This window comes from Schistocerca cancellata, chromosome 2 (assembly GCF_023864275.1).
Source record: "Schistocerca cancellata isolate TAMUIC-IGC-003103 chromosome 2, iqSchCanc2.1, whole genome shotgun sequence".
NCBI lineage: Eukaryota > Metazoa > Arthropoda > Insecta > Orthoptera > Acrididae > Schistocerca > Schistocerca cancellata.
Genome location: NC_064627.1, coordinates 89,019,653 through 89,036,856, shown reverse-complemented (window position 1 = coordinate 89,036,856; position 17,204 = coordinate 89,019,653). Strand labels below are relative to the sequence as shown.

The window sequence follows — 17,204 nt, the reverse complement described above, 5'->3', positions numbered from 1 at the left end:
AAGTACCGACGTATTTTTCCTGCACCTGTTCCTACCCAGGCGCCGCCTTCCACGTGGGATACAAAAGTTGGCGACGAGGTTTTCCCTACCATTATTTTTTTTGCTTCGCCACAGGAACATGCTTCGCTATCCGATCTTGTACGTTTTCAGTCTCAGCAAATGACGCAGCTGCCATAAATGGACTGGTCATGCTACAAACTGCAGCACCTTCGGCGCCGCCGACAGCGCCGCCACTTCGTGCCTTCAATCCTGACGCTGAATGCTGCCCAGAATACATCGCCCAGCTCGAGGCAAACTTCACAGCATACAACATACAAGGTACAGAGCGGCTTGCCTTTTTCATTGCCAATGCGAGTGTTGTGTTATACCGCGTGCTCAACAAATTGTTTCCCACCACCTGCCCAGAAACTAAAACTTACGACTAAGTGATTGATGCTTTGAACACACACTTCTGTGATAGTGTCAATGTGGTAGCTGCACACTACAAATTCTTTCGCCTCTGGCGTGGCCCTACTCAGTTGAACAAATCTTGGTTAGCAGACCTTCAGGGACTAACATCTGATTGTGACTTTAATTGCTCATGTGGACGCTCATATGTGGATATAATAATTAGAGACACTACTGCACAGAATGTGGCGAATCACCGCATCTGTGAACAAATCCTCAAATTTAAAAACCCATCTTTGCAGGAAGTAGTAGACTTGCTAGACAGACAAGATACTTTAGACATGGCTACTTTTGCGTTCGACGTGATCCCGGGTGTGTGTACTGTTAGTACGGCACAATACGTGCCCTTCCGCCCAGCTCAGCTAGCCACACTACACTGCTCGCGGGCAAGTAAACATGTTTCAAATCAGGCACCCACTAAGAAACTGAAATCATGCCGGGACTGCTTTCATGCCCACCCACGGGACAGTTGCCCATCCCATCAAGCAAAGTGTTATTTTTGTAATAAGAAAGGACATGTGCATGCTGTGTGCAGTAAGAGAAACAAGAATTACGAATTTGTCTCCCGTTTGCGTGACTCGCATGGGCGTCACCGAAATGGCAACCGCCATGATCATGATTTACATCAGCCTATGGACATTAATGCCATTTATTCAAAGCCTTCTGCTTCATATGCTTCGACAGTTCGTTGTATGAATCAAGCATTGTCAGACACTTCCTCTTGCATTCAGCATGATGCGAGGAAACTTTTTGTGACTTTGAACATTTCTGGACATTCTGTTCGCATGCATCTGGACACTGATGTGTCAGTTTCTTTACTGAACAAATCAACGTATGACTTGCTTGGTTCGCTCCCGCTTTGTTATTCACATTCCACACTGACTGCATTTACTGGACAGGAAATCTCAGTGCTCGACATGTGTAGTTTGCAAGCCACATATGGTGTGATGACCCGCACAGTGTCTTTCCATGTGCTCCACTCTAGTGATGCTACGAACATTTTTGGCATGGACGCATTTGAACTTTTTGGCCTCGCAATTCAGGACAACGTACTTTGCATCAATGCTAGTGACTATGCAGATAGTGTTGCCGCACTATGCGATGATTTTGCTGAACTATTTTCTGATGGCCTTGGTTGTGCCACGAACTTTGCACCACCTGTTGTAGATAAAGACAATGCCATGCCTATTTTTCGACGTGCATGCCAGGTACCGCATGCACTGTGTGATGCCATAGCTTCTGAACTTACGCATTTGCAAGACAGTGGTGTCATTGAACCTGTTTCAGCTTTGCCATGGGCTTTGCCTATAGTATGTGCCAAGAAACCAAACCGCTGTCTCCATATTTGTGCTCACTTTAAGTCTACAGTAAATCCCAAAACAGTGGTAGCTACGTTCCCCTTACCGCATCCTGAAGACATTTTTGATACGCTTGGTGTGGCAAAATTCTTTTCCAAGATTGACTTGCGGGACGCATACTTTCAGATTCCGCTCGATGAACAGTCGCACTGCTATTTTGTGATCAACACCCAACAACACTTGGATTGTTCAAGTTTTGCCACATTCCATTCTGTTGTGCTTTGGCTCATGCTATTTTTCAGTCTTATTTGCAGCAATTGTGTGCCACTGTCCCTGGTTGTTCCAATTATCTGGATGATATAGGTGTATCAGGTCGAACCCCTGATGAACATTTGTGCAATTTGCGTGCCTTATTTACTGTACTTTTGCAGGCAGGACTAAAGTGTAACAGAGACAAATGCAAATTTTTTCGAACTGAGATTCAGTATTTAGGACATATGATTAATGGACAGGATATCTACCCCTCACCGTCACATCTCAGTGCAATTAGAGAGTTGCCAGCACCCAGGAACTTGAAAGAACTTCAGTCTGTGTTGGGCAAAATTACATGTTATATTCGGTTTATACTAAATACAGCGCAGATTTCAGCACCTTTGCGTCACCTTCGGCATAAGAACATTCCCTTTGTTTGGTCTTCGGAATGTGATGCTGCTTTCCACAAGCTCAAATCTGCTTTGTTGAGTGATTGCTGTTTGATTCCTTTCAATCCCTCCAAACCAGTTGTTTTGGCTGTCGATTCATCTTCTCTCGGCATCGGAGCGGTTCTCTCGCACTGCATTAAATGCTGTCAATCGCCCGATCACTTTTGCGTCTAAGTTGCTCAGTTCTGCCCAGCAAAACTATTCTCAAATCAAGAAAGAAGCCTTAGCTATTGTCTATGTAGTGACAAAGTTTCACAATTTTTTGTACGGTCGCAAGTTCTATTTGGTCACCGACCATAAGCCTTTGACATCATTGTTCCACCCGTCAAAGCCAGTTCTGGCCCGTACTGCACAAAAATTGCAATGTTGGTCTTTGTTTTTGTCTAACTACAATTACGAAATTTTGTTTTGGCCTACAGCCCAGCATGGCAATGCTAATGCTTTGTCTTGTCTGCTTACCAGTCCTGACGAAGTGTTTGATTCTTCCAAACTGTCCTGCATGTTTATTGATTCACAAGATAAGGAATTAGCGGATGGTTTTCCGGTGGATTTTCGTTGCATTGCTGCTGTGACAGCTGCCGATGCTTCTTTGCAGATTCTTTTGCAGTATATTCATACTAAATTGCCTCCATCTGCTATGCAGATTTGGGATCCACTCGTTCGACATTACTTTTCGCAACGTCACAACTTGTCTGTACACCACGGTGTTATCTTGTTACAAACTGACAATGATCAATCTCATGTGGTTGTACCTTGTTCGTTGCAGTCGGAAATTCTCTGTTTACTGCACACTGGTCAGTGGGGTATAGTGCGGATGAAGCAATTAGCGCGTCGTCACTGCACTTAGTTCGGCATTGATAAAAATATTGAGAATTTGCTTGCAAACTGTCACTCTTGCACGGAGCATCAATCTGCTCCCCACCTGCACTTCTTTGTGTGGCCGACTCCTGCTGTGCCTTGGCAGCACGTTCATATTGATTTTGCAGGTCCTTTCTGGGATTCCCACTGGTTGATAGTTATTGATGTGTACAGCAACTTTCCTGTTGTTGTACCTATGTCTTCTACTGCCTGTCAGTATTATTCAGGCTTTGACGTCTATTTTTTGCTTTGAAGGCCTTCCTGAAGTTATTGTCTCCGACAATGGCCCCAATTCATGTCCTCAGAGTTTGAAGCATTCTGTGCTGCTAATGGCATTCGCCATCTGACCTCAACCTCATTGCACCCCCAGTCGAACAGCAAGGCTTAACACTTTGCGTGTACGTTTAAATCACAAATGAGCAATTTTCATGCCACTCACTCTTGCGAGTGTGTGCTCTGGACTTCCCTTGCTTCCTATTGCTCTCAGCCACGCAGCACACATTCCCCAGCAGAATTGCTACATGGCCGCGCCCATCGGTTGCTCCTGCAGCTATTGCACCCGCCACCGCAAGCTCCCGCTGCTTTGCCTTGTTCTGGCTTGGTGCCGCATGATTTGGTGTTGTTTCACATTTTCTCTGGCAGGCAGCGCTGGGAGCAGGGGTGCATTCTTCGCCAGCTTGGCTGCACCTTATTTCTCATGTTTTGTCCCTCCAGCACTGTCACGCAAATGAGCAATTTGTGCGCCACTCACTCTTGCGAATGTGTGCTCTGGACTTCCCTTGCTTCCTATTGCTCTCAGCCACGCAGCACACATTCCCCAGCAGAATTGCTACGTGGTCGCGCCCATCGGTCACTCCTGCAGCTATTGCACCCGCCGCCGCAAGCTCCCGCTGCTTTGCCTTGTTCTGGCTTGGCGCCACATGATTTGGTGTTGTTTCACAATTTCTCTGGCAGGCAGCGCTGGGAGCAGGGGTGTATTCTTCGCCAGCTAGGCTGCACCTTATTTCTCATTTCTTGTCCCTCCAGCACTGTCAAGCAACACTGGAACCAGATACATTTGTGCCATCCTCGGTTTTCTGCTGCTGGCTGTTTTCTGGCAGAGTTAGAGGCTTCGCGGCTTCTGCCGCCTGAGTCCATGACTCCACCAACGGCGCGTCCGCCACTCACACCTCCACACGCGCGCCTGCCATTGTTACCGCCACCAGTCCAGTCACCTGCACCAGACGGGCGCCTCTTGCCACCATGGCCCCACCTCTGGCAGCGGCGGCGGCGGCCGCCGCTGTGCTCCTCTGCGGTGCCAGAAACAATGGACGCTGAGGCTGCCGTCACGCCGCCGCTATCGCCCATGGATGTCATTGCTCCACCTCCTCATTTGAGCATAACCAGTAGCGGTGCGCGGCCTGGGCATGCTTTCCACGTGGTGTTTTCCTCATCCCCTTGCCAGCAATTCAGGGTTGCGTGTGGACAGCGCACCCTGGCAGTTCTGCTGTCCATCCCCTCAGCTGCACCACCTCTGGGTCCCCCCACCCACTGTCGGAAGCCATACTCAACGATAGTGCATCATGTCAGGTGGGAGGGATGTGGTATCAATAGCAACGATGCCATGGCAAGTTCATAAGTTGGCACTACGACGAAACCGACGACAACGCCCTCTACCTGGTGCCATGCTCTACAAGCTCGGCTGCAGATTCTGCCCATTTTGATCAAGAGCAGACAGCCAAGACACGTAGCTTCAGCTTGAGACTGTGCTCATCTGTACAAGTTATGTATGCCTCTGTATATATATATATATATATTCAGGCTCCAGTAAACCACTTTTACTTACTTGCAGTACCGAGGTATTTTTTCCTGCTCCTGTTCCTACCCACGCACCGCCTTCCAGGTGGGATACAAAAACTTTCTTGAGTATTGGTGTGACTTGTGCAACTTTCCAATCTTTAGGTACAGATCTTTCTACGAGCGAGAGGTTGTATTTGATTGCTAAGTATGGCGCTATTATCACAGTGTACTCTGAAAGGACAAGTCAACACAGTTGCAGCCTCACATACCTTAGCAAGCATAATATCGAGAAGATGTGACAGATATCCCTGAGGTGCCCTACTAATGACAATGTTTCAACTCAGTATCCATACAATCTGTTGTCACATAGGACACCTTGAAATGAAGACCATTATTTTAGAGGGTCAGTCCATCTTCATAATCTGGATTATAGAGCTAAGCTCTCTACAATGTAGATGACTTGCTGATGCTGTCAATACGATAGGCAGAAAGGAAGGAAGGAAGGAATTCACCATTAGGGACATTGATTTGATTGTGCCCTCTATTGAGATATACACTCCTGGAAATGGAAAAAAGAACACATTGACACCGGTGTGTCAGACCCACCATACTTGCTCCGGACACTGCGAGAGGGCTGTACAAGCAATGATCACACGCACGGCACAGCGGACACACCAGGAACCGCGGTGTTGGCTGTCGAATGGCGCTAGCTGCGCAGCATTTGTGCACCGCTGCCGTCAGTGTCAGCCAGTTTGCCGTGGCATACGGAGCTCCATCGCAGTCTTTAACACTTGTAGCATGCCGCGACAGTGTGGACGTGAACCGTGTGTGCAGTTGACGGACGTTGAGCGAGAGCGTATAGTGGGCATGCGGGAGGCCGGGTGGACGTACCGCCGAATTGCTCAACACGTGGGGCGTGAGGTCTCCACAGTACATCGATGTTGTCGCCAGTGGTCAGCGGAAGGTGCACGTGCCCGTCGACCTGGGACCGGACCGCAGCGACGCACGGATGCACGCCAAGACCGTAGGATCCTACACAGTGCCGTAGGGGACCGCACCGCCACTTCCCAGCAAATTAGGGACACTGTTGCTCCTGGGGTATCGGCGAGGACCATTCGCAACCGTCTCCATGAAGCTGGGCTACGGTCCCGCACACCGTTAGGCCGTCGTCCGCTCACGCCCCAACATCGTGCAGCCCGCTTCCAGTGGTGTCACGACAGGCGTGAATGGAGGGACGAACGGAGACGTGTCGTCTTCAGCGATGAGAGTCGCTTCTGCCTTGGTGCCAATGATGGTCGTATGCGTGTTTGGCGCCGTGCAGGTGAGCGCCACAATCAGGACTGCATACGACCGAGGCACACAGGGTCAACACCCGGCATCATGGTGTGGGGAGCGATCTCCTACACTGGCCGTACACCACTGGTGATCGTCGAGGGGACACTGAATAGTGCACGGTACATCCAAACCGTCATCGAACCCATCGTTCTACCATTCCTAGACCGGCAAGGGAACTTGCTGTTCCAACAGGACAATGCACGTCCGCATGTATCCCGTGCCACCCAACGTGCTCTAGAAGGTGTAAGTCAACTACCCTGGCCAGCAAGATCTCCGGATCTGTCCCCCATTGAGCATGTTTGGGACTGGATGAAGCGTCGTCTCACGCGGTCTGCACGTCCAGCACGAACGCTGGTCCAACTGAGGCGCCAGGTGGAAATGGCATGGCAAGCCGTTCCACAGGACTACATCCAGCATCTCTACAATCGTCTGCATGGGAGAATAGCAGTCTGCATTGCTGTGAAAGGTGGATATACACTGTACTAGTGCCGACATTGTGCATGCTCTGTTGCCTGTGTCTATGTGCCTGTGGTTCTGTCAGTGTGATCATGTGATGTATCTGACCCCAGGAATGTGTCAATAAAGTTTCCCCTTCCTGGGACAATGAATTCACGGTGTTCTTATTTCAATTTCCAGGAGTGTATTATGCTGGTTACCTGTTTTGTACATGATTTATCCAATTTATCACTGAGGAGCAAGACAATACTTTTCAGTTCTGAAATTGATATCAATTAAACTGAGAACTTTAAATAAAGCTGAAGAATTCAGACTTAAAAAAGAAATTCAGAGCTAGTGGCCTCTCCCCAGTCTATCTGAAGATGATATACAGAGAAAGCAGTAACTGAAAGCTAGGCAGTGTTCCCCTTTTTACTTTTATCAGCAGTACTACACATTTTGCTTCCTGTAGGTAGGTGCTTCTCAACAATTCTGACAATTTATTTGTTTTCTTAACTGAATTTTCTTTCAACATAATAAAAATTACTGACGTATGTTACTAACAATATTTTGTCTTAAGGATGATACGTCGAGTTGCAGGTAGGTATGATGGAAGGACTGTTACACATTTGAGCTTTCGGCAAAAACACACACACACACACACACACACACAATTCCTACAAACAAGCACACCTCATGCATACTTCTCTGGCCAGAATGCAACTGTGTCACATAAAACGGAAACAGCAATTTAGATTGGAACAGAGAAGAAAGAGGAACAGCAGGGTTTGGGTGGGAGCAGAGAGGTCAGCTGCCTGGCAGAGTATGCAGGGATTAGATGGTGGCAGGAAAAGGCTTCCTCATGCAACATCAGGGGGCCGTGGGCTGTGGGAGAGGTAAGAGGGATAGGAGGAATGTAGAGCGGAGAAGCAGAGGCACAGAGAAGGGGAAAAGTTCACTCGATTCACTGGCACACCATTCTTCATTTTAGCGACACTGTGAGGTTCCTGGGCCTCACTTTTGATTCCAAGTTGTTGTGGTTGCCGCACCTTAAAGACCCTGGTGTGGACCCTGAAGGCACTGAATATTTTGAAGTGTCTGAGCCATGGGTCCTGGGGAGCAGATCGGGCGTATCTGCTGCAGTGTTATAGGGCTTTCGACCAGTCGCGTCTTGACTATGGATGCACCATGTATGGGTCAGTGAGGCCTTCATATCTGAAGATTCTTGACGCAGTACACCACAAGGGTATCAGGCTGGCCACTGATACCTTCCGTACCAGTCCCATCCCCAGCCTGTTTGCTGAGGCAGGGGAACCGCCGCTCGCCATCCGGCGGAAACTCCTCATGGTGCGACGGGTGTGTCAATTCCTTGCCTGTCCTTGTTTTTACCTCCTAATTTTACGATATTTTAAACCAGCATCCCAACCATGTACCAGTATTTACGGATGGCTCTAAACAACAGGGGAACTCTGTTGGTTGTGCTGTTGTTTTCCCTGATCGAGTTGTCAAGTTACGGCTTCCTGCGGCGTTTACCATCTTTGATGCCGAATTGTTTGTGATCTTGCGGGCACTGATGAGATGTGTTCCCAGTCTTAAGTTTCTCATCTGTTCTGACTCCCTGAGTGCCAGTCCGCCGCTCGTGGTCTCGCGGTAGCGTTCTCGCTTCCCGAGCACGGGGTCCCGGGTTCGATTCCCGGCGGGGTCAGGGATTTTCACCTGCCTCGAGATGACTGGGTGTTTGTGTTGTCCTCATCTTTTCATCATCATCCAGGAAAGTGGCGCAATTGGACTGAGCAAAGATTGGGTAATTGTACGGGCGCTGATAACCACGCAGTTGAGCGCCCCACAAACCAAACATCATCATCATCATCCCTGAGTGCCCTTCAGACCATGCACCACTTGTACCCAGCGGATACGGTCGTCCAGAACATCCACGATGCCCTACTCCACCTGTAACGGCAGGGGAAGGAGGTTTCTTTCTGCTGGGTGCTGGGGCACGTGGGTATTAGGGGAAATGAACTGGCGCATGTGGCTGCCAAAGATGCATGTTCCCTCCCTCACCTTGTTGAATGTGCCGTCCCCCTCAATGCTGTTACCTCCCTTTTGCGTTTTCGTGTAATGCGTCAATGGGAAGAGGAGTGGCTGGCAGTCGGTGAAAATAAGCTGCATCTGGTCAAGGCCACCACGCAGCCATGGCGTACTTCCTACCAGTCATGCAGGGGGGATGAGGTTCTCCTCACTCGCCTCTGCATCGGGCACAGTCCCTTAACGCTCGGTTTTTTTACTCCGGCAGGTGGACCCCCCAATCTGCAGTGCTTGTGGTGTCCAGATTACTGTCCGCCACATTTTACTTGACTGTCTTTTATTCTCTGACCAGAGGGTGGTGGTTTCCTTGCCACCGGATTTGCCCTCTATTTTGCAAGATGACGCAACGACTGTGGTTAAGGTCTTACAGTTTTGTGTCCTGTCCAATTTGTTGCCTCGGATTTTAGGGAGAGGATTTTAATGTGCTGCTAGGTGACTGGCTCACCCAGGTTTTAGGTAAGAGGTCCTCCAGTCACGATTACGTACTTGTTTCACTTCGATTTCTGTTCTCTTTTACTTGTGTTTCCTTTCCTTTTTTATTGCATTTCTTCTCCTCTTGTTTTGCCTCTGTGTGTGAGGATTTGGAACAGCGTCAGGTCTGTGTCTTTTAGTCGTTCTCCTTGTTTGCTGTCCATCTTTGTCCCTTCACCGCATGTGTTCCTGTTTCTATGCATTTGGGCGCTGATGACTATGCTGTTTAGCACCCGAAAACCTCAAACCACACACACACACACACACACACACACGCACACACACACACACACACACAGTAGTGCTGTCTTCTCTCCTTTCCAACTATACCCTGCCATCCCTCCACCTCCCCCACCCCACTCTAGACTGCAGATTCCGTTTGATGAAACACAGTTGCATTCAGTTAGAGGTAGCAGTAATTAGTGCATAAGGAGTGCTTGCTTGTGCACGAGTGCATGTGTGTATTTGTTTGTTTGTTTTCCCTATGAAGAAGACTTCGGCTGCAAACTCAAATATGTGACAGTCCTTTCGTCATACCTGTCTGCAACTCAGTGTGCCATCTTTACAGTAAGTTGAAATTTATCCTTTCCACAATATTGTTGATGTTCCATCCTGGACATTTGACTGTTTGATGTATTTTATTGTATTACCTAAGCAGAACTGTAGCTAATGGCAGTGCCCAATGCTTCATACAAAAAGAGCTCTGATATTTGTTTTACTAAGCCACAAATTTTTGGAGTGTTAATTGGAATAGCTTATGGCTTTCCTCTGTACTGGAACCTTCAGGTAAGTGTGCAAGCAATTGGATGGTACATTTGAACTCCACAGCTGATTCTGTTTATATTAATGAGAACCATTGCAAAAGTATTAATGTATATTTATTATATCATGACTTGTTTTGTTCAATGAACATCACCAGGTTGCTCACACTGCCAACAGTCTTCATAACAAATCCTCAGAGTCAGGCCAATATCAAGATGCAAGAAGTCTAGCTATCTGCCGAGGGTAAATTCTGGAATGCGATGAGCACACAAACACTCCACTCACAATCTGACAGAGGCACAGTACGTAGTAAGTGCATGCAAAATAGTTTTCTGTTGGACAAATTATTCTTACTTCCCTTGCTTAACTACTGGTTGGCACCTCTTTCTGCCCCACCCACATCCCCACCCATAACTAAATAAATCCTCTTTAAATAAAAGCTTCATAATAATCATGTCTTTCTACAATCTTGTTGTCATTAACTCCCAAATGGGTGAGCTCTTTACAATATAACAAATAGTAAGACACAATGCCTTTCACTGCCACTTCATGTCAGTTCATATTACAGGTCAAGTTTTGACAGATGTAGCGTCTTACTAAAGTTCCTATTGTGTTCAGCTTGTATAGGTTTGAATGATTCTGAACTGATATGGCTTACACACAATTCCAGCTACAGAAAGATACGTACCTTGGATAAGGTTCACATGTGCAGAAGGTGACTGCCACTGCAGTGTTATACTCGAAACAGTTGTCGATGAAACATGTAATCCCACTGGTGATGAAGGAACTGAAACAGAGATTATATGTTATCCTTCCATTGTTAATGCACAATAATACATAAAGTGCCTTGATTAGTTATAGAGGGAAACTTTATATAATAAAATCTGAAATGAATGATGAAATACATTTATTATGGACACCAATAAGGCTAAAGTACAAATCCTAAATAAATGTACAACGTCATGCAAGGGAAAAAATTTTGCACCATATGACTTTCAGATTCAATAATAAAAAAGAGAAAAGAAAAACAGATATAGACAAGGAAAGATAGTAATCAAATAACATATTATTCAAAATCCAACACCATGAAATAAATAAACAAATAGTGAAAAACAGCAATCTCATAAAGGATGTAATGATTGTTAGATAAAGAGAATATCCAATTGTTGATATCTAATGTACAATTTTCAAGTTATTTATAATTAATGATAACAACAAATTCCTCACAAATTGCTGTCAGGTTATAATAAATTGTAATATTAAAAATGAATGGAAGGAGAGCACAGACTAAATTGATATGTCTTCTAAAAATGTACAGGACATAACTGCTGGGAAGTACTTACTTTAAAAGAGGTGGAACATATAGTAATGCTGACAGATGCATACAAAAGTGCACACAATATTCAACTTTTCAGATCTATTGTTTCTTCCTTTGGGAAGGAGATAGGAATAGGTTGGTGAAGGTGAAAAAGGAAGTGCAGTCACTCACGCCCACCTCTCATCCTCACAACATATAGGGTATAGTGTGTAATACTTTTTTATGTATGTCATTTGATAGTATTATACCTTTCACCTGCAGTCGGCATGTGTTGAGTCAATTTTCCTTTTAATAGCTTTCCCTGATCAGTGACCTAGTAAACACAACCAAGGCAGCAGTGCACTCAAACATATTAACTTGGACAAATGGTTAACTAAAAAGTGCTATGCCAAGTCATATATAAATTGTTTGATTCATGTCTATACACATGGATACAAGCAATGGGTATGACTAGCACGGGATGGAGTATTTCCATCTGTCAGCAAAGGCATCTCTTTTCCTCATGAAAAACGCAGCTGTCTTCCAACACCAACTGCATAATCTCCAACGCTGGAAGTGCTTGGGAATCAGTATCTGATGCCAAGTGCAGTAAGAGGACAAAAAAATACACATAGAAAATATGTGCAGCCTACTATGAACAGGCTGACACTGTAGTCTATGTGCAGTGCCAGAGCAAAGTAGCTGGCTGTAACAATGTAGGTGTGCAGGTATTTTCTGTTAGCTCCTTAGAAGGATTGTCCAAACTATCAACCACTTGGTCAGCCTTATTTACATGATTGCCTCAGCTATACTCCTGTTTTTTTGAATCTACATTTAAATATCACCATGAATGTTTTAAGTTAGGCCAAAATCATAGCAACTGAACTTTTCAGGTCTTCACAAGTAATGGAAGGTGTTGTGACTTGCTGATCTTTCGAAGTGCCGCCGCGCAGTTAGGCGAATCCTCTACATGTGTCGCTGTCTCCCAACCATGCAGTAGCAGCGCCACCTAAGCGGCCAGCCAGCCAGCGGCCGCTAGACTTGGACTCAGTTATGATTTGACTGTTAAAGTGTACACACGTCTTACTCTGTTTACTTGATCTGTGACTTTCATGTATTGTGTCATCCTTGAATTATATTTGTTCAACTCGACGTTATTACAATTGGCGATGAGGTAGTGACTTTTCGTTTCCATCATTGACCCACATGTTTCCATGGCTACTTTAGAGCAACTATTGCAAGTTCCCATAGAACAGCAAACAAATGCGATTCGTGATTTCGTCGCAGTATCAAATGTGGGATGTTTCTCGTTGTCGTCTCTACCTACTTTTCCTCCTTACGACAAGATGGTGGAAGACTGGTCTGATTACGAAAAACGTCTTCGACAGCACTTCTTGACATTTCATGTCACGGATGAACAAACATGTAAGTCTCTATTCCTTTCATGGATTTCACCTCAAATGTATCGGTTGTTGTCGCAATTGGCTCCTTTGAAAGATCCTGCGTCTTTGTCCTTTGCTGATATGTGCTCACTTCCGTCCGTCTATTTTCAAAAGCAAACGCATGTGGTAGCCTCTTGTGTTGCTTTTTATCATTGTCAAAAACAACAGCATCAATCCTATCACACTTGGGCTGCTGAACTTCATGGCCTCAGTAGGAATTGCCAATTTGTTACTGAAGTTCACAAAGAATCCTACGCTGATTCCATGGTATGGGATGCAATTATCCGATCAGCACCTGACAAAGAAGTTAGGCAACATGCCCTTCAGTTAGCAAGTCTGACTCTAGATGAAGTCCTATCCATCGCTCAGTCTTTTGAAACTTCTCGCGCCACTGGAGTGCAAATAGAGGCATGGGGCGACGTCGGGGAAATACAACCTCTGTGCGATGTTGACAAAGCGTGTGGCGTGTCCCCACCAGCCACCGTGGCCGCAGTACGCTCCCAAGCACAGCCTTGGCCTAACCGTATGCAAGCCTCTAACAAACTGCAGCAAAACCCAAGGCAACTTCCTTCATGTCCGCGGGGTTTTACGAAACATTCACGAGAAGATTGTCCACAATGTTGGGCCGTGTGTCACAAATGCAAAAAAAAAAAAAAAAAAAAAAAAAAAAAAAAAAAAAAAAAAAAAAAAAAAAAAAAAAACATCATGTGTCTTCCCTTTCAGGGAAGTTATTCCAGACTGTCCAAATACTTGGTCGAGATATTTGCATGCAGGTGGATACTGGGTCTATTGCCACTATCATCAATTCTCAGACGTATCTTTAGTTGGGTTCTCCAAACCTGTCACCTGTCGCTAGGCAATTACGGACTTACAATAAACAGAAGATTTCTCTCATGGCACAATTTGATGCTGAGGTATCTTACAAATCTGTCGTTCGCACTGTTACCATATTTGTGGTCGACCATAGTAACGCGGAGAATCTTTTTGGTTTTGATGCCTTCTGCATTTTTGGGTTCTCCATAGGTGACTCTGTCAATATCATCTCTGATGCTATTCCTTATGCTAAATTGGATTCCTTGTCGACGACATTTTCGTCCCTTTCTTCTCTTGGGTTAGGCCGTGCAACCGACTTTGAAGCTCATATCACGCTCAAACCCACTGCTCGACCTAAGTTTTTTTGGGATTGGCCCATTCCTGTGGCCCTTCATGATCAGGTCAAACGAGAGCTGGATCATCTCACTGCTTCAGGGGTCTTGCTTCCTGTCACTTACAATGAGTGGTCCTCTCCTGTCATTGTCGTTGCTAGGTCAAATGGTGATATTCATCTCTGTGGCGATTTCGAAGCCACTGTAAATGCTCAATGCCTTATCGACACTTACCCTATGCCTCGACCTGAAGAATTGTTCACTAAACTTGCTGGAGGCCAGTATTTTTCTAAACTTGACCTGTCAGAAGCTTATCATCAACTTCCTCTTGACGCTACTTCCCGGCAATTTATGGTCCTTAACATGCCTTTCGGCCTCTATCAATACCAACGATTGCCATTCAGGGTTGCCAGCGCCCCTGCTCTGTTTCAGCAATTCTTGGAACAATTATTGCTCACTGTCCCTGGGTGTATAAATTACCAGGACAACATTGTTGTCACTGGCTCCACCACTGACAAACAAACATCTTCAAAATCTCCACACACTTTGACATGTCTTACAGACTGCCGGTCTTAAGTGTAATCTTTAGAAATCAAAAATTTTTTTAGGCATCTGTCACATACTTGGGGTTTCAACTCTCTCGGGATGGTATTCGTCTGCTTCAGCAAACTGTCACTGCAATCGATGCTCTTCCTCGTCCTACATCTCTTAAGGAACTGCATGCCTACTTGGGGAAAATAGCATACTATCACAAGTTTTTACTGTCTGCTGCTTTGGTGGCTCAGCTGTTGCATAAAAACATGCCTTTTCACTGGTCCACGTCATGCGATGCGGCTTTCCAGAAATTGAAGACTATGCTGAAACAGGCCCCGTGCCTGGCCACTTATCAACCTGGCCAACATCTTGTTCTTGCCATGGATGCCTCTCAATACGGGGCCGGTGCAGTCCTTGCGCACCATTTTCTGATGGCACTGAACAACCCATTGCTTATGCCTCCAAAACAGTCACAGATGTCCAACAAAAGTATTCTCAAATTGAAAAAGAAGCTTTGCCCATTATTTATGCTCTTCATAAGTTTGGAGTTTTTCTCTATGGATCCGAATTTCATCTTGTTATGGATCACAAACCACTTGTTTCCTTGTTTCATCCATCAACGTCACTTCCCGACAAGGCTGCACACTGGCTCCAGCATTGGGCTCTTTATTTGTCTCGTTTCAATTACGAGATACATTTCCGGCCGACGGATAAACATGCAAATGCTGATGCACTGCCTCGCCTTCCCATGGTTCCTGATCTGGCATTCGATAGGGATGAACTTTTGTGTTTCCAACTGGGTGTTGCCGAGCAGTGGGTTGTCGACGGGTTTCCCATCACCGGGGACCGGCTGGCGGATGCTACGGGTTCTGACCCTACCCTCTCCTGGGTTTTATGCTTTATTCAGAAGGGTTGGCCAGATTGTCCATCCACTAAGACTTCTGATCCATTGCGGAACTACTATGCTTTGCGTTACCACCTCACGGCTAGGGATTGTGTTATCCTCCTTTCCACCGAAAATGCTTCACCACATGTTGTGGTACCTGCGTCTTTGCATGCTTGGGCCTTGTGCCTCCTTCACCAAAGGCACTGGGGTGTCTCTCGCACAAAATCTCTGGTGCGCCGTCATGTGTACTGGCCCGGCATCGACTCTGAAATCGCACACATGGTCACTGCCTGCGGCCCTTGTGCATCACAGGCCACTGCCCCGAAGTCACCTTTGGCACCGTGGCCTTCGCCTGAGAAGCCTTGGAGCGGATTCATGCTGACTTCGCAGGACCTTTTTTAGGTACTTATTGGCTTCTCGTTATTGACGCCTACTCTAACTTTCCTTTCATTGTCCGTTGCACGTTGCCTACTGCCGTGGCAACCAACAATACTCTCGCTCACATTTTCTCTTTGGAAGGCATTCCCCCTACTCTTGTTACTGGTAATGGTCCACAATTTTCCTTTTCAGATTTTGCGGATTTTTGTGCCCGTCACGGCATCATGCATGTCATGGCCCCTCCGTTCCATCCACAGTCAAATGGTGATTGTTCCTGTAATATGATGCCATGCAGGATTAGCTGAGCGGTCTAAGGCGCTGCAGTCATGGACTTTGCGGCTGGTCCCGCCGGAGGTTTAAGTCCTCCCTCGGGCATGGGTGTGTGTGTTTGTCCTTAGGATAATTTAGGTTAAGTAGTGTGTAAGCTTAGGAACTGATGACCTTAGCAGTTAAGTCCCATAAGATTTCACACATATTTGAAAATTTTTTTGTAATATGATTTCTTTCATACACCTTCTATATGTTACACCAGACTGATTATAAAAATGTGCAGTTTTCTTCCTATCCTACATGCTGCTTGTTGTGGTATCAGAAATGAGCCAATCTTCATAAAACTGTAAAGATGCAATAAGACAAAAATTAGCCAACAATTTTCTAGATTGTTTCAATCTTTGCCAGATTTTAATATAGTCTGTGTTTGGCTATCCTCCACAGTGTTGGTATCTTGATGAATTAGGCACAGTTTTCTGGTGAGTTTAAGCCAGATGTAAAATTTTTCAGGGCGGACAGACACCCATGCATAGGCACTCTCTCTCTCTATGATTAATGAGGAATGTTTGGCTATATAATTTATCAAAATTTTGTGGAAATTCGCTGAACCGTGACAAAAAAAAAAAGAGGCACTGTCAATGTGAGAAAAATGACAATACCATCCAGTGCAAATGTTACAGCAACTCCAGAGAGCAGGGATGCTTGACCAGAATCAGGCTCAGGCCCAGTGGTCTAGCAGTAAAGCACGTCCCTGAAAACCAAAAGGTCACAGGATCGAATTTTTCTCAGACCATAGATTTTTTCACTCTTGTCTTTTTATGAAGCATTTACCTCTACACAGTTGGACATTCATCAGTAGTGAAGTTGGCTCGGATTCCATGTTAAAATTTTTTGTCTCTTTTCTTGAAGCAGCATCAGTGCCAGGCTTGGTGGTCTAGCTGTAAGGCACGTGTCCAGTAACTGGAAGATCATGGAATCGAATCCTGGCTGGAACACGTACCTTTATCTTTATCAACTCTCAATGGTGTGGAGATTCACCCGAAATGAAACGTATTCTGTATTCCATGTTAAATTGTGGATC

The 17,204-nt window shown here is 45.8% G+C and overlaps 1 protein-coding gene across 1 annotated transcript in view; it reads right to left on the bottom strand.

The window, feature by feature from the left end:
* LOC126151090 (Down syndrome cell adhesion molecule-like protein Dscam2) overlaps positions 1-17,204 on the bottom strand; it is a 264,358-nt gene that overhangs the window by 96,718 nt on the left and 150,436 nt on the right. The window contains exon 11 of the mRNA XM_049915919.1: positions 10,860-10,958. Coding sequence (XP_049771876.1) covers positions 10,860-10,958 — 99 coding nt within the window. The remainder of the gene's footprint in view (positions 1-10,859; positions 10,959-17,204) is intronic.